This window comes from Pimephales promelas, chromosome 12 (genome assembly GCF_988280905.1).
Source record: "Pimephales promelas chromosome 12, fPimPro1.hap1.1, whole genome shotgun sequence".
Lineage (NCBI taxonomy): Eukaryota > Metazoa > Chordata > Actinopteri > Cypriniformes > Leuciscidae > Pimephales > Pimephales promelas.
In genome coordinates this window covers 4,757,782-4,785,542 of record NC_142780.1, presented here as the reverse complement: position 1 = coordinate 4,785,542, position 27,761 = coordinate 4,757,782, and the positions used below count along the sequence as shown (strand labels likewise).

General features: G+C 37.5%; 2 protein-coding genes across 4 annotated transcripts in view; both read right to left on the bottom strand.

Moving 5' to 3' along the window:
* The window catches only part of plecb (plectin b), a 197,295-nt gene extending 185,662 nt beyond the window's left edge, over positions 1 to 11,633 (bottom strand). For both annotated transcript variants that reach the window (XM_089117431.1, XM_039651260.2), the window contains exons 1-2: positions 11,314 to 11,633; positions 2,398 to 2,595 (exon numbers count right to left, since the gene is read on the bottom strand). In XM_089117431.1, coding sequence (XP_088973557.1) covers positions 2,398 to 2,554 — 157 coding nt within the window. In that variant the 5' untranslated portion in view covers positions 2,555 to 2,595; positions 11,314 to 11,633. The remainder of the gene's footprint in view (positions 1 to 2,397; positions 2,596 to 11,313) is intronic.
* A 2,402-nt stretch (positions 11,634 to 14,035) lies between these two features.
* On the bottom strand, positions 14,036 to 25,063 carry echdc1 (ethylmalonyl-CoA decarboxylase 1). 2 transcript variants are annotated; one of them, XM_039651267.2, is made up of 5 exons: positions 24,536 to 25,063; positions 22,673 to 22,815; positions 18,557 to 18,609; positions 16,155 to 16,239; positions 14,036 to 14,596 (listed from the first exon to the last, which is right to left on the bottom strand). In XM_039651267.2, exons 1-4 carry the CDS (start codon positions 24,765 to 24,767, stop codon positions 16,161 to 16,163), a joined length of 507 nt encoding a protein of 168 aa, XP_039507201.2. In that variant the 5' UTR covers positions 24,768 to 25,063; the 3' UTR covers positions 14,036 to 14,596; positions 16,155 to 16,160. The 2 variants fall into 2 exon arrangements, with proteins under 2 accessions (XP_039507201.2, XP_039507200.2); XM_039651266.2 differs by having other exon boundaries at positions 16,155 to 16,235.
* Between the last annotated feature and the right edge of the window lie 2,698 nt (positions 25,064 to 27,761).

Below are 27,761 nucleotides of genomic sequence, written 5' to 3'. Positions count from 1 at the left end.
TTTAGATTCTATTGTTTATCGTTTTAAATTAAGTTTAAATCTGTCATAAAAATATTACATTTTAATCCAATGAAAATCTGAACAGTGAAAAAATGAAAATATAAACCATTTCAAAAAGCACTGAGTAATTGTAGTGTCCATATTTAAAGAAACACCTATCTTATTGGAATAAATTAGCATAACTCTCATACATTGCACAGTGACATATCAACTATAGCAAACTCATTTGTTTTTTGGGGGGTGGGGTTTGTTTGTTTTTTATGCTTTATTTCCAACAAATATCATGTACATGGGTAGGTTCCATATTACATCAGAAGAACATATCACATGCTTTGCTATTACATTTTAGGATGACTGTTAGAATCTACTGACATCTGGTGGATCTAAATTGAACTGCAGTTTCAAGATAAAATTTTTCTAATTCTTGTATCATCATTATTACTTGTGCCGATGTATAATCTCTTATATATATATATATATATATATATATATATATATATGAAGAGTTCAGATGCAAAAGCCTCTAAGTGACATTTGAAATTTGTTCTAGAATGACCATTTTTATCAAGCTTGTGTATTTAAGTTCAGTAATTTCACTTAAATGACAATTAATCTTCATTGCCATTTAAGTGAAATTACTGAACTTAAATATACAAGCTTGATAAAAATGATCATTTTAGAAGAAAATTTCAAATGGCACTTAGAGGCTTTTGCATCTGAACTCTTCATATATATATATATATATATATATATATATATATATATATATATAATACACCAATTGCACATATTATGTGAGATATAACATTTGGGATATTTGTTCTTTCATAAATTAATTTGAACTATTTGTCCAGAGCAGAATAAAAATCATAGTTATAACCCGGGCTTGGATGTCTTTGATTTGAATCATGCATTGTCTGAGTTTATGGAGTTTTATATGAACACTCTGCTGTCCTGTGGGGTCAGTGTTTCCTTACGCAGGACACGTGAAACACTGATCGTCCACACAAACAAACAAACACTCTGACTCAGTGTTTGTGAGGACGCCGGTAAACACTGTCATCCATCATGTCACAGAACCACACTGCAATTTAAACGTGAACCATTTAAGTTTGCTTATACTACATGAAATATGAATCCACACTGATCATAACTGTAGTGCAGTGTGTGTGCTGCTCATTTCTGTGCTCAATGACACAGCTTATGACAGCCTGTGTGAAATTGTTATAGTTTGTACACAGCATGCCCCATTCCCATCTGAGAAAATATGTTATGCTAATAATCTAACATGAAAACGTTCTTTAAACGTTTGAAGATCTATTACAAGAGGAACTCTCAAATCATATTACATATTAAGGCACTGCTATTCAAGAGTTTGTCAGCAGGAACTGTGTGTGTGTGTGTGTGTGTGTGTGTGTGTGTGTGTGTGTGTGTGTGTGTGTGTGTGTGTGTGTGTGTGTGTGTGTGTGTGTGTGCTGACTCAGGCCCTGACAGAGGCTAGAGAGAGAGAGAGAGAGAGAGAGAGAGATCTGCTAGATGCTGAATTGTCTCTTCATACGCCACAGATTCACCGAGTATTGCCGTAGTTTTTCTCTCTTGTCACATCAGACACATTTTCTGTCCATCACTAAAGCAGTGTTTCTCTGCCTTGGGCTTTTGTGAGAGGTGTGTGTCTTCTGCAGACGGTTGGCAGCTCGTACAAACGAGCTAAATCAACAACTCAGGACTTAAAACCAGATTTGTACATTTTCCAATAAAAATATAAAAAATGCTTCCCGCCACAATGCTGCAAGGCGGTGCTTGACAGAAGTGGCTAAAATATAATAATGTAATATAAAATATGAAAAAAACAAAAATATTATAAGAAAGCAGATCTAATAAAATGTTTATGTATCTTAAACTTCAAAAAATAATTATGTAAAAATTTTATCTAAAAAAAAAAAATATATGTAATAAATCAGTAACCATAAATCTAATACAATTTTAAAGTATTTATAATATAAAAATATTAATTATATGAATAATAATAATAATAAATATAAATGAGCAATTCTGAGAAACAAAAAAAGTCAGAATTGTAGATAAGAAGTCCCAATTATCACACTAAAACACTGAGGCTTCAGTTACTCCTATCTGTGCTGTAATACCCTCTAATGCAGTATATCTATTCTAATTACACTCCTCCAACAATCTAAAGACGTCCCACATGAATGCAGGTGAAATTTGCCTGAATGATTTACACTTGAGTGGTTTGCGCCTCCAATACAAAGAGACAGTGAAAAGACCATTAGCGTGTCTGCCTGTGTGCATTTGCTCTTCAGTAAAGTGAACACTACACTTCTCTATCAGGAAACGGCGAGACGTGATTGGACGAGGCCAGCGGATGTAAGCACAGACCTGCGATGCGGATGACGGCTCGCTCGGCCGGGTCCAGCACGTCTCCGGATGCGGATTTGGAGCGCTTGACGCGCTGGTGTTTGGGCAGGTTCCAGGGCAGCGTGTCTCCGGGACCCGGGGGGAGATCTCCAGGCTCGTCCCTGCGGCCGGCAGACATCGCCTGCGAGAGACACGGCAAACGATGCAGGCGGGGCTGTTCTGAAACGAGAAGGCACATTTATCACTTTTTTTTGTTTGCTTGTTTTATGTAAATACAAGTTCCAGTTATACTTACACTACCGGTCTACAATTTTGTACTCTTCTGCTCACCAGGGCTGCGTTTATTTGATTAAAAATACAATAAAAACGGTAATATTATGAAATATTATTGCAATTTAAAATAGCTGTTTGCTATGTGAATATATAGTAAAGTGTAATTTATTCCGGTGCTCAAATCTGAATTTTCAGCATCATTACTCCAGGTTTCAGTGTCACATGATCTATCAGAAATCACGCTCAAGAAACATTTCTGATTATTATCAATGTTAAAAAAACAGTTATTTACATTTTATTTCAGGATTCTTTGATGAATAGAAAGTTCAAAAGAACAGCATTTATCTGATATAGAAAGCTTTTTGTAACATTAAACACCACCGTTCAAAAGTTTGGGGTCACTAATCATTTTTATTTTATTTTTGGGGGGAAATAATTCAAAGAAATTCATACTTTTCATCAAGGATGATCAAAATCATTCATCAAAGAATCTTGACGCTGAAGACTGGAGTAACGACGCTGAAAATTCAGGTCTGATCACAGGAATAAATTACATTTTAAAATAATAAAATAAAAAACAGTTATTTAATAAATTGTCGTAATATTTAACAATATTACCGTTTTTTTTTTTTGTTTTTTTTTTGTTTGTTTGGTTTTTTAAAAAAATAATAATAATAATAAATGCAGTCTTGGTGAGCAGAAGAGACTTCTTTTAACAGCATTAAAAATCTCACCGATCCAAAACTTTTGAATGACAGTGTAACTCTTTTCCCGACAGGCAACACCACCAATATTTTGTTGAATGAATATGTAAACAGTCAATATGTCAAAAGGAATAACAAGCCTCTGCTTTGAGAAAAAGAAAATGAGCTTCTTTATTCTGAACCCTTGAATGTGGATTTCATTGAAAAAGGTGTGCACTAATTCACAACATAAAGAAAATAAACATAGCAACAAATGATGAGCGTGGGAACACAGAGAGAAGCAAAATAAAAGTCTTTAAAAATTAAACCAAAACAGACTAAAAGTCCTTGCACACCAAGTCCGAAATTTTCGCACGCTAAAAAATAAATACGACCTCACATTGTGTCAATCACATTTACACACTGTCGTTCAAAAGTTTGGTCAGTCATAAAAAAATCGGATATGGTTCGATTTCAGAATCTCAAAAAAAGCATCAATATTAAACAGCATCAAAACTGCATGATGTTACTGAATGAAATGTCGATCCAGGACGAGCTGTAGACTTGAACTACTCCATTAACATTTTGATCATCGTTCTGAATCCGATTTGGAGGTGTTTCTTTGCCAAAAACGTGATTTTCTCAGCATTTTGCTCAAAATGTTGCCTTTTTTATATATATATTGCATGTTCAGATACAAAAATAAAAAAATGTTGTGGAAAATGATCAAAAATGCTACCATTGGCTGGCAACTTAAAAAAAACAAAACGCTGGTGGGAAAAGCGTTAAAAAAAATATCAAATATTTTGACCTTTTTATGACAAGACAAGCAACCACATGACATTCAGCAACCGAAAGTCAATCAAAAAGCACTGAATATCTGCTCCTGCTTGATGATAAACCCTTGTGCAATGCTAAATGGCAATGTTTCTGACTTTTGAAATGAAAATGAACTCCTCACATTACTCAGATAGGCATCTGACCCGTGTGTTAAAGTCAGCCTAACCGAGAGTAAATGATTAACCACAGCATTGACCAGGCATGGCAGCAGTATCGAACACATTTCCATATCACCTGCATTATAATGTAGAAGTATGTAAAACGAGTGTGATATAAAACTTCATCCCTGTGATGTACTGTAGATACTGATGCAGTTCAAAGAGACACAGCGTTCACACTGGCCTCAGTGTTCAAGTGGATAGAGAACAACACTGCATGGATATAATGACTCACACCAGCGCTAGATTTTGTGACCACACCAATTTAGTGTTTCCACTCAAAATCCACACTCAAACAAACACAAAGTCAGATAAGATATTAATGTGAGCCAGTGAGACTGTCATATGTAGACCTGTCTTTGTTTGAAGACGATGGAGGCCTGAGAAAGCTGAGGAAATAAGATGTAAATGAACGTTCACTTCTCTGAAGGGCCCAATGAACTCAAAAATAGGTTATTTTGAATATGGACAAGCCTTAATACATTATGTTGCCATAACAAACATTTGTAAAAAATTAATGTTTAACTCAATGTGTAACTTTACTGTAATTTGTGATAATAATGTACACAAAATGATTTTTTGGTTAAGTAAATACTAGTGAAAAACCCCAATGTAATTTACTTGAAAAAGTTAGTTCAGGCAAGAATTTAAAAAACTAAGTAAATTCCATATCAGTATTTATTTCAAGCGAGTATAAATGAAAGTGTAATATCAACTCAATAAAATTAAGTAAAAATTACTGGGGTTCCCATCATGCACTGGACCTTGAATAATTAATGAGGTTCATTTTTCACTGGTTTCCAGCTGTATTTACACTGTTTTATCATTGATTTTTGTTTTCAGTATTAGTAAATTGCCATTTTGTGACATTTCGAGTAAATTTTTTCGCTTAAAACGACACATTCAAACACAAAAACGATCCATCAAATGTTACCACCATTGTGTATTGTCTACCAAGTATTGAGGTGTTTGCATTCACATATTCAGGCTTAAAGTCTGACATGGTGTATATATAAATTACTTAGATGATCTAAGTAAATAACATACTATAAATGACTAATAAAATTCAAGATAATTGTTTTAGTGAAGTGTAATACAAAGGCAAAGGAAATCGGTATTAATCAACCTTTTACAAGCCGAGTTAAAATTACTTATTTTTTGTAAAGTTTACTTAATTCCACATTCCAAGTAAATTTAACTTAAAGATTTCTAATTAAAGCTACTGATAAATATGTTTAGGTTTTTACTTGGCAAATCTTTGTAAATTTACTAGCATTTTCCGAGTGAGATCGTTTAGCAAGGTTTTTTCAAGTAAATCCTACTCCAAATTTTTTACAGTGTACTTGCAATTTCTGAGTGAATATTTATTTGAAAGCCAATTTTTTAATGAATCAAAACTCATAAACTAACTGTGTTGAAAGCCAGAGTTCCTCACAACAACAGATTTATCAAATTTCTCATGGATTATTCTGCACACACTGTTCCTCCAGTGAGCACTTAAAGGGTTAGTTCACCCAAAAATGAAAATTCGGTCATTATTTACTCAACCTCAAGTTGTTTCAAACCTCTGTGTGTTTATTTGTTCTGCTGAACACAAAGGAAGATATTTGGAAGAACGTTTTAATCAAACAGATCTCATTCCCCATTGACTACCATCGTAGGAAAAAAATACATACTATGGTAGTCAATGGGGAATGAAATCTGTTTGATTAAAACATTCTTCCAAATATCTTCCTTTGTGTTCAGCAGAAAAAAGGTTTAAAACAACTTGAGGGTGAGTAAATACTGATACATTTACAATACATTTTTGGGTGAACTAACCCTTTAACAGTGTTGAGGGTACATCAATTGCATTTACAAGTAATACAGGTTACCGGTATTATTTTTTTCAGGTAACGAGTAATGCATTTCTTCAACAAAATATAACAAAAGTTAATTTTTTCAAACAAGTAGCCTAACGTAAGTTACACTGTTTTCCAATTTATTGACTGATGGCTCTCCTGTCGTCAGAGAAATCATGAGTGATGGTGCGTTTTAATATTGTTTACGAACCGATCCTCGGATATGACGCCAGTTCCACACTTCAAGCCAATTCTTCACTTCAAGTAAATTCAGCCAGCTCACATACCTTTATTTACTTCCTGTTTTCGGTCGAAGTCCACAGTAGTCGATTGTCGAGTTCAAACTACGCAACAGTGGAGACTCAGACATTTTGGTGGCAGGGACCCCTTTCATGGGAAAAAAAATTCCAAGGACCCCCCTCATATTTATAACAGTTATTGAGCACAAAGTTAATGTGTGAGCGGCAAATGAAATATTTTTGCACAAAATGAATGGTCTCCACCCAGGGTACTATGCAGGAATTTCTAAATACCCTACTGAGGTAACGAAAGTGATCTTGCTAGGAATCACTTAGGATCCCTCACTTAGGAATTTTTGATGTTCTTGATCTACTACACATGTGCATTTTAAGGTGTTTTAAGGCCCCACAATTGGATAACTATAGATTTAGTAGAAGCATGTCAGTCAGTGGCATACATTTTTTTTTTTTTTTTTTGTCAAGATGTCACCAAACACAATCACATATTCCAATCAGGAATGGCCTTAAAAGAGAAATGTTTCAATAATTAGGCCTATTCTGCACACAAATAAAGCCCATAAGCCTATAAATACAATGATAATGGCATTTTGTTTAATAGGTGCGTGCGTTGTTCATTTGAGCTACTGTAATTAGCTAAAAAAAACATACAGTGTTAAATATATGAATCCATAATGTTAATCTCATGGGCACAGTATGTTTCTCTTGACCTGCTTTTTCCTTTGTTAAAGTTGAGCTTGATTAATACTTTGCAAACTGATTGTTTCAGTCGTTTTTTAAAACTTTTATCTAAAACAGCTGTTTAGTTTATGTTAATTAAGGCCTACATCTTATCTCGCACTTTATGACCGTTGACTGAAACGTCGTGCGGGGAACTTTGAGTTCACTCCGACTCTATCATTTTGACAATGACGAGCTATCGTTGTTAGTCTCCTGAAGCACCTCAGACGAGAAGGTCAGTATCATCGCGATGTGCATCCTTACAACCTCAGTTGTGGGTACGGCCCTGTCACTATGCACTTTTATTTTGATAATGATCAGACTTCTAATTTCAAATCTACAGTAGCAGTGCTAGAACTGACTATTGTGCGCGCACGCGAGACGCCGGCGCGCAATTACGGGAATTTTTCCTCAGCAGTGGAAACAGGAATACTCTTATTTATGGTCATAGATAAGACAAGAGTGCATCATCCGAAACGGTAAAGTGTCCATTTTTTTTATTTGTGTATACATTATAAATGACTACAAAATGTCATGCCTTTTAAAAATACAGAAAAGAACCGGATGCGGGTTCATGCCGTCTCTCTGTCTCCTTTCTGGCGCACGTCCGGCAAAATCAACAGCAACGAATAGTCTACTTGACGCAAAGACATAGATTATCTATCTATAGAAAATTTTAAGTGTCTACTTTGTATTGTTTTATGTTAAATGCTTTATATAAGTTACTAGCATGTTTTCAGATGATAAAGAAAACATGACTCATAGCATGGAAAAAAAAAACGTTAGGTTGTTATAAATTATTTCGCGGACCCCCTGGCTTTAGCTCACGGACCACCAGGGGTCCGCGGACCCCACTTTGAGAACCACTGCTGTAGGGTGTTATAAGAATATCAGCTCAAATGGATAGTTCATCCGAATCAGATGTCGAACATCATTTAGTTACCAATGATCACGCGCGCGAACTCGACAATCGACTACTGTGGACTTAGACCGAAAACAGGAAGTAAATACAGCCATTTTTAGTTATTAAAAAAAAAAAAACAATCAAGCCCAGCCCAGGTGAGAAAAGTATGCATTACTTTCCTTAAAGGGATAGTTCACTTTGAAATTAATTTTTGACATGTTTTAGCTTACCTCAAAGGCATCCAAGATGTAGGTGTCTTTGTTTCCACAGTAGTTTCAATTTTGATATTTTTCAGTCAAACCGTTGTTGTCTATCAGTCATACACTGGAGGCTAAGGGGGTCCACCAAAGAGAATGCACAGAGAAGTCCAAATTAAACATGATTTAATGACTCGTAAATGTAAGTACACATTGATGGCCTAAGACACGAAACGAGCGGTTTGTGTGAGAAAACGAACAGTATTTATATCGTTTTTACCTTGTGTAATCACAGCCGTGACAAAATGATCTGACGGCACGGGCGCTTCGGTCTGCACATGCGCCGGAAATGATCGCTTGTGCGCCGACGTCACTCTTTGTTTATACAGAGATTTCAGAAGTTTTACCTTGCACTAAACATATTTAGATATACGGGAAACCGCAATGGAAGACGATTTCGGTATATCTAAAATTAGTTTAGTAAAAAGGTAAAACTTCCAAAATCTCCGTGTAAATATTGAGTGACGTCACACGCAAGCGATCACTTCCGGCGTAACATTGAACTGATTCAGTTCGGTTCAGTTGGACATTGCACAACTGATTCAGATCACTTGGACGTCACTGTGATTACACGAGGTAAAAACGATATAAATACTGTTCGTTTTCTCACACAAACCGCTCGTTTCGTGTCTTAGGCCATCAATGTGTACATTTACGAGTCATTAAATCATGTTTAATTTGGACTTCTCTGTGCATGCTTTTTGTGGACCCCCTTCACCTCCAGTGTATGACTGATAGACAACAACGGTTTGACTGAAAAATGTCAAAATTGAAAATACTGCGGAAACAAAGACACCTACATCTTGGATGCCCTTGAGGTAAGCTAAAACATACCAAAAATTAATTTCAAAGTCAACTATCCCTTTAAAAGGTATCTAAGTAACACTATTTCATGTATTACTTTTAAAAGTAACTTTCCCCAACACTGGCGCTTAACACTTCAAGTATTTACTTACTGGACCACAGTCAACGTGAAAACGATAGCTATGTTGTAAAGATAGTTCTTACTAATTATAGATAAGGTAGGCCCTACATAGCAGATGCACAGATATCTGATATAGAGCATGAACACTTCTCCTACTAGTTACCCATTGGATGGACGTTGACTGAGTCATCAAATGTCTTATAATCTCTGTTATGACACATCATCTGTACTCAGCAGATACAGTAGCACAGTGATGCATGACGTGCTGTACGCCTGATAGAGAGTGGCAGAAGTACTGAACCACCTCTTAGCACACAGGAGATGGATTCAGGCTCAAACTTTATGGATTTAAGACGCATTTCTACTACAACACTCATATAGAATTGCATTAGGCTTAATATTATTTTCAGTGGTTGATGTGACACTTTTCAAATCATTTATATTGTATTGCAATGCAAAGCAAATCTGTATGTTTGATAGTACACTGTAAAAAAAAATGGAAAAAGTGTTACCTGTCCAACTACGAAATCCCATCCTAATTTTTGGATGTGGCATCATTTTGCCGTGACTTGTTTATCAAAGACACAACAGTTCTGTAATCGAGCTGTAGCCTAATTTATTCAAATTATGCAAAATTGTGATATTTCAATAGCCTATTGTTTAATTCTGTTTAAGTAGTAGCATACAGAAAATCCAAGCTATGAAGTTAGCCTTAGCAAGAATTCTGAAAATATTTACATTGCCTTTTATCATTATTTCCACCCCAGAATGATGTGATGACTTTTATATATTCATGACGGTACAGAGATATTTGTCCTGTGGTGCAAGTACACTGATGGACACTGTTAGTGGACAAACACAAGCAAATGAGAGTGTGAAAAATGTTATAAGTAGGGCTGTCAGCAGTGTTGTAGTACTCGAGACTCGGACTCGGTCTCGAGACCATATTTTAATGGTCTTGGTCTTGTCATGGACTCGTGTCCATTTGGACTCGGAATTGACTCGTACTCGAACATTTTTTTTTTAGGACTCGGAATTATTCCCGAGTCCACTCGAGTTCAATTAAAAATATTTTTCATGATTATTAATGTATGTTAATAAAATATTTCTTTCAATTCTTGAAAAAGAGATGTTATATCTCAATGAGACAAACCTGGTTAAATAAAGGTTAAATAAAAAAAATTAAAAAAATTGATTGACACGCCCAGTGATTGGTGATTTTCTAGTGTGCAACTGCGCATGAAAAATTTTAATAAAATTACTTTTAACACCACCTACTATGTGGCCTTTTTACCCTAAACTGATCATATTTTTTAAACTCTAAGTAAATTCAGTAAAAAAAAAAATAAAAAAAAGGATTTCTCTGAGTAAATAAAAGTAAAGTAGGTAATCAACCCTCACTGGTCTCGGTCTCGACTCGGACTCGACCGTCTCTGGTCTTGGACTCGACTCTCTATGGACTTGGTCTTGACTCGGACTCGACTCTCTCTGGTCTCGGTGTCGACGCGGACTCGAGTGAGGTGGTCTCGACTAGCTACAACACTGGCTGTCAGTGAGTGTCAAACGATTGACAGCCCAAGGTCCAAATGACACAAAATAGCAGGATCTATGATGCAGATCTGCTGATGCATGAAGCCAACATGGACATATGGACAACATGTATACATCATAATATAATACAGTAATAATAAATTACAACAAAACCATTTGAGAATACAAATTGTGCCTCAGACTGGTGAGAAGTGAAATCATATAGCCTAAATCATATCAATACTTCAGAAATTATATTTCAAATTAAACACTCGTATCTTCATGGATTTGGGCTACTTCATGACTTTACATGCACACGACTGAACGGTTAAGCAAGTTATAATTCGAGCAGTTATTAACTTTTCGAATATCTCTGATTATATGGGCGTACATTAGCGTTGAAGACACTATCCATCATCACCTGAACAAAACACTGCAAAACAGACCAGACAGAACATTTGTCCATACATCTCTTCAAACCTGCAGTGCACGCACTCTCCCTCAAAACATTAACGGGATGTTAATAAAGACATGTCTGTGGTAATTTACCGTGTGTGCGGCTGGCAGCTCTCGGTCCTGTCAGAGAAGCATTCACGGGACACACGCCTCACTTCTCGCTGAATCCGCTCTGAAATCCACGCGTGGGAATAATAACGCCTCGCGGTGCGGTCAGACTGGCGCAGGCAGAAGAGCTGAGGTGCAGAAACTGCAGTGTCCACACACACACACACACACACACAGCACGCGCTGTAACGTCAGCGATCAATGATTAACCGGTGTAAAACAGAGACCCATTGCGCCAAAAGCTCTGCTATGATGAATAAACGATAGCGGTCAGTGTCTTATGGTTATCATCTACTTCACACACACACTGATGGACTGTACAGTGTCCAGATCTGACCGAGGCTTAACACCACAAATGGTTAAATTAAAGAGACATGCAGGTGTGTTAACTCTGAGGTAAGTTTCAGTTAACCAAATAATGTAATGTTGAATATGTATTGGTATATAATATCAGGAAATTAAGTGTCTGAGTAATTTATCTGTAAAGCTTTATGTTTTGACAACATGCTTCTGTTCATATTCGTATACTCAGACATGATCACTGGATGGATGGATGGATGGATGGATGGGTGGATAACAATGATGTTTTTTTTTTTATAATGTCTTTCAAGAACACAAGATCACTTCACAAAATAACGTAAACAGTTGACAGACAAGCAATCTGCTTATTTTAACAATCACACAAGCAGAAAAGCAGATGGAGACCAGATAACTGAAATAATGAACATTATAAGTTATAGAATCAGATAAAACATCAATTTCGATAAAGTAAACATGTAACATAAATACTGAAATGGTGAAAGACAGACGCAGTATAGAGGAACATGATTATTTACTGAGCATCGTGAATAGATTTGAAGGTCTGAGGTTAGGGGTGGCATGGAGATTCGGGGGTCATCTTAGTCCATAGATTAGGGCCTATAACATGATCAGCCCTAACACAGTAGAGTTTATACTTGGGGACGACAACAAGCAAACTGTCATTGCTAGATCTAAGGGTCCAGGCAGGAACATATGGCTGCACTAACTCAGCTAGGTTGGGGTGCGGGCCAAGACAGGCTTTATAAACTAAGACTAAAAGGATGTGACCACAGGAAGCCAGTGAAGTTGGTAAAGGATGGGAGTGATATGTGCAGGTTTGTTATTATATGCAAGAGCTCGAGCAGCAGAGTTTTGCACCATTTGAAGGCGATGTATAGCTTTGGTGGGTAAGCTGCTATATGGAGTTGCAGTGGTCCAATCTGGAGGTTAACACGTGAACCGATCATCTCTACTAGCTAATGGTAAAAGAAAACGAACACTGTTGAAAGATACAGTATGTTACAACTTACCAAAATGTATTCCTCATGCACAATATTGACCAATCATTTTTTGAACTCTTCCCTGAACTGAAATGTAGTAGTGGGCTGTATTTTCCACACGACTGACATCAGGTTCAAGTACACACAAGCCGTGCGACTTACTCGTCTATTGCAGTTTGGCTGGTGGTTATGCTGCCCGCCCGCATACCGCCTCCCATGGCCGAAACTGGTATTACGACACCTGCCGGGCCGGGGCTAGTAATTTAGCATGCTAATTTAGGTTTATATCTCGGCAGCACTATCCACAAGTTTCCGAGGGGCGCTCCTGTAAAAAATAAAGTGGGTGAAACTTCCGGTGACGCGGCGGAAGTAGCATTCCAATGGTATTTTGTGTGTTAGTTAGCCAAGAGGCTAGCTGTTTTTCGGAGAATTATTTTACTATTTAAAGACGCAAATCTTTATGAGAGATGTCGTTACGGAGCTCAGGGACAACATGTGCTGTTCGCGGTTGTATGTATAACCGGATTAAACTAGTTCAGTGGGTTAAACGTGATTGTTTTGAACATTAAGCTGAAAACGAAATCAGAGTGATCCTGCCAGAGCCCGTCTCTGATCCTGCCAACAACTGTAGTTTCCATCACCTCCCAAAAGACGACGAATCTTCCTGTGTACATTTGTTTAAATTCTTAATATTCTATAAACTCTATCAGCATGTGATTGGCTGTTCACTACTGATGTTACACCTAAACTCAGGATCAAAGCCTGTGTTGACAGAATACCAAATGTGCCAGTTAATGTATTCAAGCAGCACATTCATTTATAATTTTGAATAAACTCCAAAGCACAATGACTAAGTGTGTATTTTTTATTTTAATTGTTTGTCAGCTCGCACAACTGTCTGTCACCATGCCTTGATGAGTATTGATAATTAATAATGTTATTATAATACTCCCAATCAACGACTGCGGAGGGTAAAGGGACTGTTATTTCACCCTTTTGAATTTCGTTGAGGTTGTGTTCCCACATCGTTAGCTAGTTTGGATCGCTATAACTTGAATGACCGTCAACTGTTGAATGAACGAGTGTCAAGCATGTCAAATCGCGCTTTGTTTACTTCGAACCGGAAGTCGCGCCCACTTTTGACGCAAGGCCTCATGGGTGTTGGAAACTTGTGGATAACTTGTCAGTTTTTTAATGACATCATTGCACTTATTTCTTATTGATGTGTGTAGCTCATTTTTTGGATACATTTTTGCTCATTTTTCCATATGGTACCTTTAAAAATCTGACCAATGTGTGAGTCAAACAGTAACAAGGAGTCGCAATAAAACAATAAAACTCCCAGACTCCGCAGTGTATAAATACTTCGCAAAAATCACAAAAAACCTTAAACTTCAAAACAAGAAGATGGAAGATGATATTTATTTATCAATGTGTGCATGTACAAGTTGATGAACTCCGCAAAACAAACCAGGAACTTTTCGGTTCTGTTCTGTTATGATGTGATCTGAAAAGTGCTTCAAGCAATTGTGCAACAGTTTCAATGTTACGATTGCAATCACTTATGTTTCGGTTTCAAAGCCAGAGCCTCGAGATTGGCGGGAGCACCCCATACTGTCCCAAACACACTCCTCTCAGTCTTAAGGGCTTGCTCCAGGGGAAGCTCTCTTCCTGAGACGACAACCTTCTTGAGCGCCTGGATCACTGGAGCCGGAGCCTTGATGAACGGCCTCAGCCACTGCTCAGCGTGTGTTAGTGTTTCTCCCTCTCCAGAAGAGCAGTGGAGCTCCTCATCCACCAGTCCCATCTGTCTCCCACAGTCTGGATCCACCTTTATAGCCCCGCTCAGCAGTTTCAGGGCGTTCTGGCTGCCAACAATGCCAACTAGTCTTGCAGCTCCTCCCCATCCAGGGACCAAACCCATGTGCTTATGGACAAACTGGATTACAGCATCAGACGTCATCAACCTGGAAATGGAAATGTAATGGTGACGTTCTATTCCGACAAGATATTTAAGGTAAAAGTGCTTAATAAAAACATACTGTGACTTAGAGAATACAAATTTCTCACTAGAAAGCTAAAAAAAAATAAGACTGATCTAAAACACAAAAGAACAGCTTTAGCAAAGAAAGGTGAATGTTTTGGATCGGCCCAGAGCTGAATCCTATAGAAAGCCTGTGGGGCGTCCTGAGGAGGGAAGAGCACTGGAGATGGCCTTGCTATTTAACAGATCTGGAACGTTATAGAGTGCCGAAGTTACGACGTCACCCTGTAGGCCAAAACACGGAGTGAGTTAGCATTTTAGCACTCCGGTTCCCTCGCTCTAAAGCCTATGGGATTTTTGAATGGGTTTTTGCTAAATCGCCTGAAATAAGGTCTGTGGTGAACAAAGCCTCAAAATATTTTCACGTTTTGATCTATGACATAAAACACACAGTTATAACCTGCTTGTGGTTTTTTAAACTTTATTGTGTCTGCTTGTGTTTTTTAAAAACTTTATATATGCTTCAAAATGTATAAATTTTGGATTAACTTGCAAAGATTATCTTTATAGACAAAACGTGTAAGGGTCACAACTCTTCGTTAAACACTCTTTGTTGTTTTTTGCGATTTTCCAAAAGTCTATGGGGAAAATGCATAGCTTTTTGATCGAGGGAACCCATGCGCCGCTAGCTTCCGAGTTGTGCTACAAAGTGACGTCATCACTTTGGCGGCACTCTATTGCAAGAATTGCTTACTTCATCTGAATGGTATGAAACTTGGTAAAGGTTTTGGCACTTTCTGTTTGAACACACACACAAATCATGGACATGATTTGAAAAAAATAGTCACACTTGTATTGTTAGCGGTCAAAAATAAGCACATTGGAAATGAATGGAAATCGAATATTAATCTAGTGGACATTTTTGGTACTGCGCCCAAACAAAATCTCACTGAACGCTCATTTATTTGAGATATCAACCTCAAATTTGGAACACAACTTATTTAGATTTATGCCGTTGATTTTCATTCTGATTTAAAGAGTAAAAAAAAAAAAAAAGAGTACCGGTAAATGCAATTTTTGGAATTTTTCAAAATTGTATAACTAATTTCAAATTCACTTTTTTAAAACTTTTTTCATCTCAGAAAAAAAAATCAGCCAAGTGTTGTCTTTAACAAAAAAAAGAGACTAAACTTGAATTTGTGCTCCAAAGCATTCAGGATTTATGACTAATTTTCATGTCTGTGCTCAAAAAGTGAATAAATTGATGATGACTATTGCATAAATATAATTTAGTACCATAAAACCCCCTAAAAATACAAAATATTAAATAAAAAAATATAATCAAACTAAAATATAGTATCTGCATTCATTTCAGTGAAATAAAAAAAGTAATTTAGAACATTATGCAAGTGATTAATTCAAGGGGGGTGTACATTTATGCAATTAGTTATTCCAAGTTGTTTTATTCTCATCTTTTTTTCTTTGAAAAAACTTTGATTCGCTTTGAATAATATGACCCGTGTAAACAATTAAATATGCACCTGAAGTCACATGCAGTGGTGAGTTCTGCTCCCCCGCCCAGCGCTCTTCCCTCCACCAGAGCCATGGAGATGAGCGGCAGTCTGCCTGAAACAACACAGTTTAGCTCTGACGCTCCACGCTGCAGTGGTAAAAGACATGGATCTGCACAGTTTTCAAATAAAATGTTCATATTCTAGGGATAACAGACTTTTGTGTCCAAAATCACCAACTATGCACTTATTTAGTGCACTTTTTGAAGGGACAGCCATTTGAAGTGAAGTACCAAAACCATATACACTGTAAAAAAATATTGTTGGTTTAACTTAAAAAAATGAAGTAACCTGGTTGCCTTAAATTTTTAAGTTCATTGAAATAGAAAAATTGAGTTAATACAATGAAGGAGATTGATTTAATCACCAGAAACTCAAAATATTATGTTATCTGAACTACATAAATTAAGTTGATTTGACAAAAGAAAAAATGTTGTGATTACAAACACATTTTTTTACAGTGTAGAAATTATTGAATGCACATTTTCAATCCACTAATGCACTGCAAAACAAATGTACAACCAATTTAAAAACCCATTATGCACTGTTGGGATTGTGCCAAAGCTTTGGTGGTAAACGCTGACTCAGGAAAGCTGCATTTATATTATAATATACTGATTTAGTCCTCAATTATTAATAATGCCTCTTATTATTATCAATATTTGTAAACTTTGTTCTTGCGGCTTGACATTTTTGTGGAAACTGTGATAATTTCTTCAGGATTCTTTGATGAATAGAAAGTTCAAAGCAGCTTTTATTTAAAATAGAAGTTTTTTATTACATTATAAAATGTCACTTTTGAACAATTTAATTCTGAAGACGACCAATACAACCAAATACTATTCCTTACTATTCTATTCTTTTAGTTTGTCTATTTGCATGTGTTTTCATCAGTTGCAGAGCGTTGAGCTCTCTCGACCACCATAGTAATGGGAGTTATTATTATAGATATCCATAATAAATGGCGGCGTCTCTTTTGTCATCACCGGCGGCCATCTAGTCACAGGCAAGCTTTCTGGCGGGCTCGGATGTAAGATGAGTGATCCGCTTGAACACAAATACTCTTATCTTGGTGAAATCTTGACAGATTTACAAACGGTTTGGTTTCTTACAAACGTTATCAACATGGCAATAATTCTGGATGATTATTTATTATATATGGATTATTTATTATATATATATATATATGGTTTTTTAAAAAGTACATGCATTAAAATGCAACGTTACGAGTGAGCGAGCTGCCTGTGGCAAGATGGCCGCCAGTGTCGACGTCGACCTCCATACGCACAACCGGCACATTCGGGAACTTAACTGTCAATTTTGTTCCCGCCCCCTTTTGGAGGAAAACTAACTAGACTCCCCATAGACTTCAATACAAAATAACGGCAAAAACCAAAGTCCGTACATTGCCGACAGGCGTAAATAACTTAAGAACTCACTTATATTAAACATGTCAAGTAATTATATGTCCACCCTGCCTGCCATAGAGCGTGAAAGATACATACACAAACTTAATTTGGTCAATTTAAAAACATGTCCCTTTAGTCTCCCAGCGTCAAATTGGTGTAACAACCCCACCCAGTGGCCAGAGGTGTCTTACCCGGACATTTACTTGTACCTCATCGAGTCACCAGGTAAACAGGTGAGTGATTTTATTTCGTTTTTTAAAGTAAAAAACCTTAATGTATATATTGTGAATTTATATTTAGAGTAGACTACTGAGTGCACTTTTCTGTCCAGCCATACAACTAGCCTGACTTAGCTTTCGATAGCATCATCCGTAATTCATGATATTTCCATAACAGCAAGATATGGATGATGATGATGATGGCAGGTAGCCTGGGCTAGTTGATAACGGGCATAAAAAAATGTATCTTTCACACTCTATGGCAGGCAGGGTGGACATGTAATTACATGACATGTTTTATATAAGTGATTTACGCCTGTTGGCTGTGTGCGGATGTTGGTTTTTGCCGTTTTTTGTATTAAAGTCTATGGGGAGTCTAGTTTGTTTTCCCCCAAAAGGGGGCGGGGACAAAATTATGAAAAAAAAGTTATGTGCCGGTTGTGCGTATTGGCCAGCAGCGCAGACGAGACATCTAGCCTTTATTATGGATATCTATCCACAATAACACAGTTTTTAACATGCCATCTTTTAATCAAACTGCAAAAAGCTACGACATCTTATTTTATTTTAATGATGATAACACAGTAGCGTTATGACAACGTAGAAAACTACCCTTGCATAAACACGCATGTTAAAAAGAAAGGACAGGAGATCCTTTTCCCAGTGTGGCAAAGATCCTCTAATTTCTTCAAATTTTGTTCGAAAACTGTATTTCCAGTCGTGACCCCTGTCGGCCCGGACTAACCTGAGGAGTCGTGTTAGAGTGTTCTGCATGAACTCGCACATCCTCATGCCATCCTGAAAAACACAGCAAACATCAACTGGAAATTAATTTCAAATGTTTCAGTAGGCTACAGCAGTTATTGTATGTTTCCCCGCGGTCCACTTTATTAGCAAAGATAGACTATGTTTTTTTCAATGGAGTGTTTTTAGTTCTGAATGTTACAGTATCTTCCCAGAGTCGCTGTGTGGATTTAAATAGGCAAATGCTTAAAGCTGCACTGTGTAACTCTTTAAATTTATTCTTAGCTAAAAACACTTAGTTCTTTCAAAAATGTGTGCTCATTAATGTATATTTACTTCGTTCAAGTAATAAAGTGTTCTCGTGAGTGTATAATATGCCACTGAAAATACATACGGGTGAGGGGTTCTAATGTCGGTCGCCATGTTGCCCCTCAATTTTGAAAGTGCTGTACATTAGCCAAAGAGGAACATACCTATTCAAGCTTCGCCTTTCGCGTTTACGTTTGAGTTAACACTCATGGACGAGGTCGAACTGGAAGCCATGTTAATCTTGGACTACATTGGCCACCGAAGGAGTTAAAACGAAATCGGTATTGAGAGGAACAGAAACTAATATTCACTGGATGGTCATATATCTTTACACCGCTAGATGGGGGTAAAAATCACACAGTGTAGCTTTAACATCAATGATTGGATCATTCTTGCAGTGATTATTTATGTTTCTAGCATTTTTATATCATTTTTATATTTGCTGTCGTACGCGTTCACAAGAGCCTGGCGTTCCAGCGTAAGACACAGGCGTAGCGTAAGTTCCGATGACGAACACGGAAGTGTAGAGGATAGAGCAAAACAAAACCCTGGTCACGAACAAGCGTGCCACACAAGCCCTCAAAAGTGAAGCCAAAACGTCTCTATCGCCCCCCTGTGACCGGTCCTAGTATAGGTCATAAACCCCGCCTACCCATGTTATTCAATGGAACGCGAGACCAACTAAACAATTAAATTACACTTCACATATCCTTTTTTGTGAAGACGGTGCTATGACATCATGATTGACAGCTGTGACTGACATGTTCTCTTTGCGAGGTAGTCACTGAAGCATTACCTTATTTTAAAGAGGTTCTGCAATCAGCAGACATCATTGGAGAGGAACGAAGCAGACAGAGGCCACTTAAAAAAAGTGCGGGCGTGTGCTTGCGTTTGATTCAGCGAGAATGAGGGCGCGGCCTTGATTTCGCGGCTTTACTTCCTGCTCACGACTGCACATGTCTGGTCCCGAAAACCCAAGTGCGCAGACTCAAGTCCCAAGATGTCAGCGCCATATCGAGACACTGGCGGCTACAGTTCTCTCTGATTGAAAAGAGCGAAGGGGTGTCGTCCATCTTTTTTTACAGTCTATGGTCACGAATAAGAAGTCTAAAATGAACTTGGTTCTCGCGAGAACTACCATATTCTCACCGGAGATTCCTACGTCATACGCTGGAACTCCAGTCTCTCATCAACACATGTAAATACAGTTAGCGGAAGTTAGAGAATACGGTTTGTAAAGTTTTAAAAATGAACATTGTTCTTACACAAACCCATCGCTTCAGAAGGCCTTTATTACCCCCCAAAACCCCCCAGAGCACTTTTATGAGGAATAGATGCACTTTTATCATGGATAGATGCACTTTTATTAGGGATAGATGCACTTTTATGAGGGATGGATGCACTTTTATCATGGATAGATTCACTTTTATCATGATCGAGGCACTTTTATGAGGGATAGATGCACTTTTATGAGGGACAGATGCACTTTTATCATGGATAGATGCACTTTTATCATGGATAGATGCACTTTTATATGGACAGATGCACTTTTATCATGGATAGATGCACTTTTATGATAGACAGACGCACTTTTATCATGGATAGATTCACTTTTATCATGGATCAAGGCACTTTTATGAGGAATAGATGCACTTTTATGAGGGATAGATGAACTTTAATCATGGATAGATGCACTTTTATATGGACAGATGCACTTTTATGATATATAGATGCACTTTTATATGGACAGATGCACTTTTATGATGGATAGATGCACTTTTATGAGGGATAGATGCACTTTTATGAGGGATAGATGAACTTTAATCATGGATAGATGCACTTTTATGACGTATAGATGCACTTTTATATGGACAGATGCACTTTTATGATGGATAGATGCACTTTTATGAGGGATAGATGCACTTTTATCATGGATAGATGCACTTTTATATGGACAGATGCTCTTTTATCATGGATAGATGCACTTTTATCATGGATAGATGCACTTTTATATGAACAGATCCTCTTTTATCATGGATAGATGTACTTTTATGATGGACAGATGCACTTTTATCATGGATATATGCACTTTTATATGGACAGATGCACTTTTATCATGGATAGATGCACTTTTATGAGGGATAGATGCACTTTTATATAGACAGATGCACTTTTATCATGGATAGATGCACTTTTATCATGGATGGATGCACTTTTATATAGACAGATGCACTTTTATCATGGATAGATGCACTTTTATGAGGGATAGATGCACTTTTATGACGGATAGATGCACTTTTCTATGGACAGAAACAGCCATTTACTGCCATTATAAAGCTTGGTAGAGCCAGGACATTTTTTAATATAACTCTGATAGTATTCGTTTGAAAGAAGAATGTCATATACACCTAGGATGGCTTGAGGGTGAGTAACCCATGGGCTAATTTTCCTTTTTGGGTGAACTATCCCTCTAAACATCCATGTAGGACAGAGATTGGCAACTTCAGTCCTGGAGGGCCATTGTCCTACAGAGTTTAGCTTCAACCTTAATCCAATACACCTGAACATGCTAATCAAGGTCTTCAGGATTTCTAGAAAGTTACAGGCAGGTGATTTTTTTCAGGGTTGGAGCAAAACTCTGTAGGACAGTGGCCTTCCAGGACAGAAGTTGATGTAGGAAGACACATCATGCTCATATTCCAGGATGACAAAGTCAAGATTCATTTAGGCTCAAACTGTAAAAGAATGGTTGGTAGGGAGCATGAAGAAAGGGAGCATTGGTGATAAATGTTGTGATGGGTTTTTCTTTTTTCCACGGAGAGGTGCATCAATGTTTGGTCAAGATCTTGTGTTGTCAATGCAAGAGTCCAGCACTCTGTAAAGTCTCCTCCAGCACATCCCAAAGACTTCCAGTGAATGTAAGGTCTGGACTCAGAGGAGACGATTCATGTGTGAAAATGATTCTTCATGATCCCTCACAACCATTCTTCCAGAATCTGAGCCTGGGGTGCATTTCCCGAAAGCATCGTTAGCCAACTATGGTCGCAAGTTGGTCGCAATTTCCATTGAACTCTATTGGAAAACGACGGAACTTGCGACCATAGTTGGCTAACGATGCTTTCGGGAAAAGCAACCCAGATTAATCTAGGCTTTGTCATCCTGGAACATGATCTGTCTTCCTACATGGTGGTTTAAAAAATTAAAAGCTATACTTTTGGGGTTAGAAGAACTGTTGGTAAACTTATAACATGCTAGACACATAATCATCACAGCAATAATGATCAAATCATAGACTCATATATATGGCATTTTTCCACTGCATGGTACGGTACGGCTCGCTTCGGCTTGCTTTGAATGGTACCACCTTGAACCTCAAGCATACCGTACCGATACTAAAATGTGACGTGAACACACTGCAGACCACTGACTGGTCAGAGTCAGACAGAATCGTCACTACCAGCGTCATTGTATTTGCGAGGCATAAAACCCGCTAGATTTAAATAGCCAGTAACAGCCACCGCTGAAGCACCGGTTTTAAAACTACTTGCTTGAAGAAAAAAGAAAGAAAGAAAACTTCTGAAAAAGAAATGGCTGAATCGTGGTCAGTAGACGAAGTGCAAACGTTCCTCTCTTTGGTTGCTGAGGAGCGGATAAACTAACGGTCAGTCTATAATCCCACCCACTTTGAAGCGCCACTAACTGCGATGGAAAAGCAAACCGAGCCGTGCAGAGCCGAGTCGTACCGAGTTGTTTTTGGCCAGGCAGTGTATAATGACAGTAAGATCTTTAACTGATAAACTCTTCTCACCTGTGGGTTTGCTATCGCTCGGACTGCATTGAGATCAGATCCGGAGCAGAAGTTTCCAGCGGCTCCCTTCACAATGACAGCTTTCCCTTCTGTCCAGGTCTCCAGTTCATGCACTCGCTGCTCCAGTTCCAGCATCATGCAGCCTGCGGGAACACAACACACAATCAAACCCTTCAAGCTAACTCATTTCAATGTCCTTTTTATTCTATAAAGGTCACATTAAAGCTGCTTTAACATGCTAACATCATTTATTTGGGCTACAGTTCAGATGTACTAAAGGAGTAGTTCACTTTTGAAAAAACTTTTGCTTATAATTTTCTCACCCCCATGTCATCCAAGTTATCCATGTCTTTCTTTCTTCAGTCGAAAAGAAATTAAGGTTTTTGATGAAAACATTCCAGGATTTTTCTCCATATAATGGACTTCAATGGGGTCCAAATGGTTCAAGGTCCAAAAGACAGTTTCAGTGCAAACTGTTCAAAGGGCTTTAAATGATTCCAGACGATGAATAAGGGTCTTATCAAGTGAAACGATCGCTCATTTAATAAATAAATAACAAAGTTTTATAAGCTCAAATGCTCGCCTTGCTCTGTTCTGTGATGCACGTTCGTGACTCTCCTGTTGGAACTCGTCTATCAAAATGAACAAATCTTTTTTCGTGTCATTTGGTTCATTCAACGAACAAAAATTCAAAAAAAAAACTATGTTTTTATCAAGACCTTTATTTCTTTTCGACTGAAGAAAGAAAGACATGGATGACATGGGGGTGAGTAAATTATCAGCAAAAGTTTTTTTTTTTTAAAGTGAACTACTTCTTTAACTGTATGTAAAGATTGTCCCATACTGTCAATCTTAAAGTCACAATGAAATCAAAAATTGAGTTGTCAAATTCTATTTTTTTTATGGAGTATTGCATTCTAAATTATTTATCCATGTGCTTTGTAATCTTTAAATCAAAATAACTTCCCCTCCCTCTTGCAGAGACATCTCTTCTGTTTTCTGATGATGAGAGCGGGGCCAACCTGTCACTCACATGAGATCCACCAATAGCAATCCACAACCATCCAATCATTCCCATTGGACACTATCTCACAAAACTAACTAACTAAAACTGTATTTGATTTCATTTGTTAAAACAAGTATTCAAGTATTCAATAAAAAAGTATTTGTGTGTTTCACAATGGGGAAGAAAAGACTATCATAACTTCTCTTTCAAGCAGACTTTAACTTTTGTCTCAAAACCAGCTAATCATTCTCGGAAAACAAAAACATGAATTGCTAAATGTTAAAAAGTATTGTCATCTCAAAATTTCACAAGAAAGAGACAAACTAAATTTCGCAAACTTCAAATTTATTCTGTTAAAAGTGTGTGTGTTTTAATGTTTAGCAAGTAAACTGTAAGTTTGAGATAAAGTATGTGGAATGTGACGTTAAGAAAATCAAGGCAAATATAATATAAGGACAAAGTATTTTTATTGTGCATAATTTCCAATCAAACACTAATTTTGCCACATTATGCAAAACGTCTACAAAATACTATTTGTATAAAATGCTATCATCACACTTTATATTAGGTGTCTTTATTATGTACTTGCATATAAAACGTGTACAATGTGTTGATGTTGTATTGCAAATCACTTGTGCTCCTATTGAGGTTGGGTCAACAGTGTAATTATACATGCAGGTGTTGATTAAATATTAGTACAATGTAACTGATTTGTATTTTAGTACATAAAGTGGAACCAATTTATTTGACATATTACATGTATAAAAAATCTTAGCAAGTCAACTGGATCTGTTATTTTATTCCAAAAGTTCAATTTCCACCATAAACTGTCCTCAAACTAAATAACACACGAGTACCTGAGAAGGCGTTCATGCGCGCTGGATTATTGACAGTGAGCACCGCGATACCGGACTCCTGTCGCTTCTGGAGATCGATGGATCCCCCCGGGAAAGCCTGCAGCTTCTCCCTGATACTCTCAGGAGCTCCAGTCGTGTGTCTGCGGACGGTTCGGTTCTGTTGAAGGACCCTGAGACTCACAGCACTGCGGGTCTGGAGCCACCGGCACCGAGCAGCGCCACACACACTCATTATGATTATGTCGCGTAGATATTGTTCTATTTTTAATGCATGAATTTTTCCAATGTTTTTAAAAGTACTTGACCTGTTTCGAGCCGTAGGAGTAACTTTAAAAACGTTCCTGAAAGAAACAAATGATTAATGTAAACTTTCCGCTTTGATATACACCGCCTTTTACAATTAAATTCGGAATAAAACTGCTATATATGCACTCAAAGGTGTTAATAAAAAATCACAACGAATTAAAAGCAGACTAATACCATAGACTGGCTAGAGATGTCAATGGATTTATCTAAACTAACTTTTTCTATGCGATACTGCAATTGTCCAGATGGGAGAGCTGTTCCCCAATACACACTACGGCGCATATAAAGGTAGACTGCATGAACTGAACATCAGTCCTGCTGGTGTAAATGACCCACCCCTTCCCCCCTTCAGCCTCAAAATGAATGTTCAGGCTATGGTGGTCAATGAATGGTAGGCCTACACTATCATTAGCTGTCTTTAAAGAGATATTTCACCCAAAAAATGAAATCATCTTACTCCGACGGAAGCGACTTGAAAGCACCTGCCGTCGCGTTAAAAGGATAGATCACTTTGAAATTAATTTTTGGTATGTTTTAGCTTACCTCAAGGGCATCCAAGATGTAGGTGTCTTTCTTTCCATAGTATTTTCAATTTTTATATTTTTAGGTCAAACCGTTCTTGTCTGTCAGTCAAATAATGTATGGTCATCACCACCTCAAAGAGCATGCACAGAGAAGTCCAAATTAAACATGATTTAATGACTCATAAATGTAAGTACACATTGATGGCCTAAGACAAAACGAGCGGTTTGCGTGAGAAAACGAGAAGACCGAAGCGCCCGTGCCTTCAGATCACTTGGACGTGGCTGTGTTTACAAGAGGTAAAAATGATATACTGTTTTCTCAGACAACCCGCTCGTTTCGTGTCTTCGAGAAGTGCAGGTGTGTTCAAGTAACTTTCATCAGAGTAAGATGGCGGTGTAGGCTATACTTTCTCCTAATTAATTACACAAAAATACAGCAATGTCCTTAAACTCTATTAGCTTCTAGAAAATGAAGAACAAATGTGCATCAGGTGTGTTTTGCTTTTTTTCATTTCAACATAATGTCATCATATTCTGTGCAGGCAATTAACTTCGCTTTAAAAGGAAAATCCTGACAATATAACTGCAATCATTATTTTTAATTAGGCTACTATTCCACCATGTTTCTCAGTGAACAACACCCCCAACTCGTAAAGATGGGGGCAGAAAATCCCGAGCTTCCGTATTTTATGACAGTGTGGTATTGTTCATGTGCTTTCAACTCACAAATACGATCTAGACATGACTTAACGCAAAATAGATTTGCAATAGCACGGAGGCAACGTTAAAGTTATTTTTTATACCTGATTCTAACATTAACTAAAAAAATATAATCAATAGGCCTATTATCAAATGTATTATCTAATTCTGTGCAATTCTACAGCCTGGTTGACAGTACCGGTTATTAAGGAAAAGACTGCGTTGCAGTTTAAATTATTTAGTGGTTAATATTTATAGGTCTTTAGAGTTTTATGTTACCCGTCACAGCGGGACAGACAGGCGTCTGCGCGCGTATTTTTATCTGGCGCCAAACAGACGCTCGCGCGTTCGTCTGAGGAGGAGAGCATAGCAACAGAGATAGGTAGACTACTGCATTATTTCGTTTAACCCTTACTTTTTTTTTTTAAGCCAGTGTTTTGTTTAAAAAGATATATCTCTCCACAGACTGTCCCCAGTCCATACTAAGCAGTAGCCTAAAATGTAATTTCTTGGTTGATTTTTTGAGGAACATCTCTAACATGAAACCATGCAGCCTAGCCAGGTATGTACATGATGCAACCACAATTATACACTATTAAAATAATGTCTAGTCAGGTTCTATTTCTATATTCCTTTTAGGGGTTCCCGTCATGGGGATTTCTGTATTTAACAGCTACTTTATCTCTAGAAATAAACTGAAACGACCAGTTAAACTTCAAAGTAGCCTATTTTAAATTCTATAGCCCCATTGAATCTTTTTTTTTTTTCTAAGAGTGTAGTAGTAGCCTACTCTTGGAGCGGTGTAGTGAAGTGTCATCAAGTTTCAGAAGTGAGAGGTTGACAGATGCTTCATCTCCAGTCTGAGATGCCAATGTGGGGCTCCTGGCTTCCTGTTGGGAAAGATGTTTGAGTGAAGTGGAATAAATGTGGACAATGAAGAGTTGATTTGCGCCGGGGGAAGGCGATCTTTGTCCTGGCATGTTGGCTAAGGTTTTCTGACAGGATACTGCAGCTGCAAAAACATTTTTTCCTGACTTAATTCTGTAAGCGACTCAAAAGAGCAAGGTTGGAGACCAAATGTCTACACTCGTAGTTGACTAAAATAGATTTTTGGATCCAGGGATGTGAGGAATTCACATTCAATGTGTAAAATGAACTGTACTTCAGACACTGTATTCAAAGTAACATTTTTAGGGGCATATTGAGCCCTTATGGTTGTGGGAAAAGATTAAGGAAACAGGTTTAATCCTTATTGAATACATAAACTTGTGGCGCCTGTCTGCCCCTTTAATCAAAAACATTCTTCTGCTTTTATTTACAAAATCATAGATGTTTTAGAGTTTTGTCTTGCTGTGTTTTTTTTTTTTTTTTTTTTTTTTTTCATGGTATTACACTACATGGAGAGAAGGGAAAATGTTCACTGACTTTTCTTTGCTCAGGATCAAAATACTTCCAGGATGAATGGCAATTGGTTCAAGCAAGGCTCTTAAAGGGACAGTTCACCCAAAAATAAAAAATTATATCATCATTTTCTCACGTTCATGTCGGTCCAAACCCGTAAGACATTCGTTCATCTTCAGGACACAAATTAAGATCTTTTTGATGAAATCTGAGAGATTTGTCCTTCCATTGACAGCTACACAACAACCACTTTGACGCTTCAAAAAGTTCATAAAGAGATCGTAAAACTAATCCAT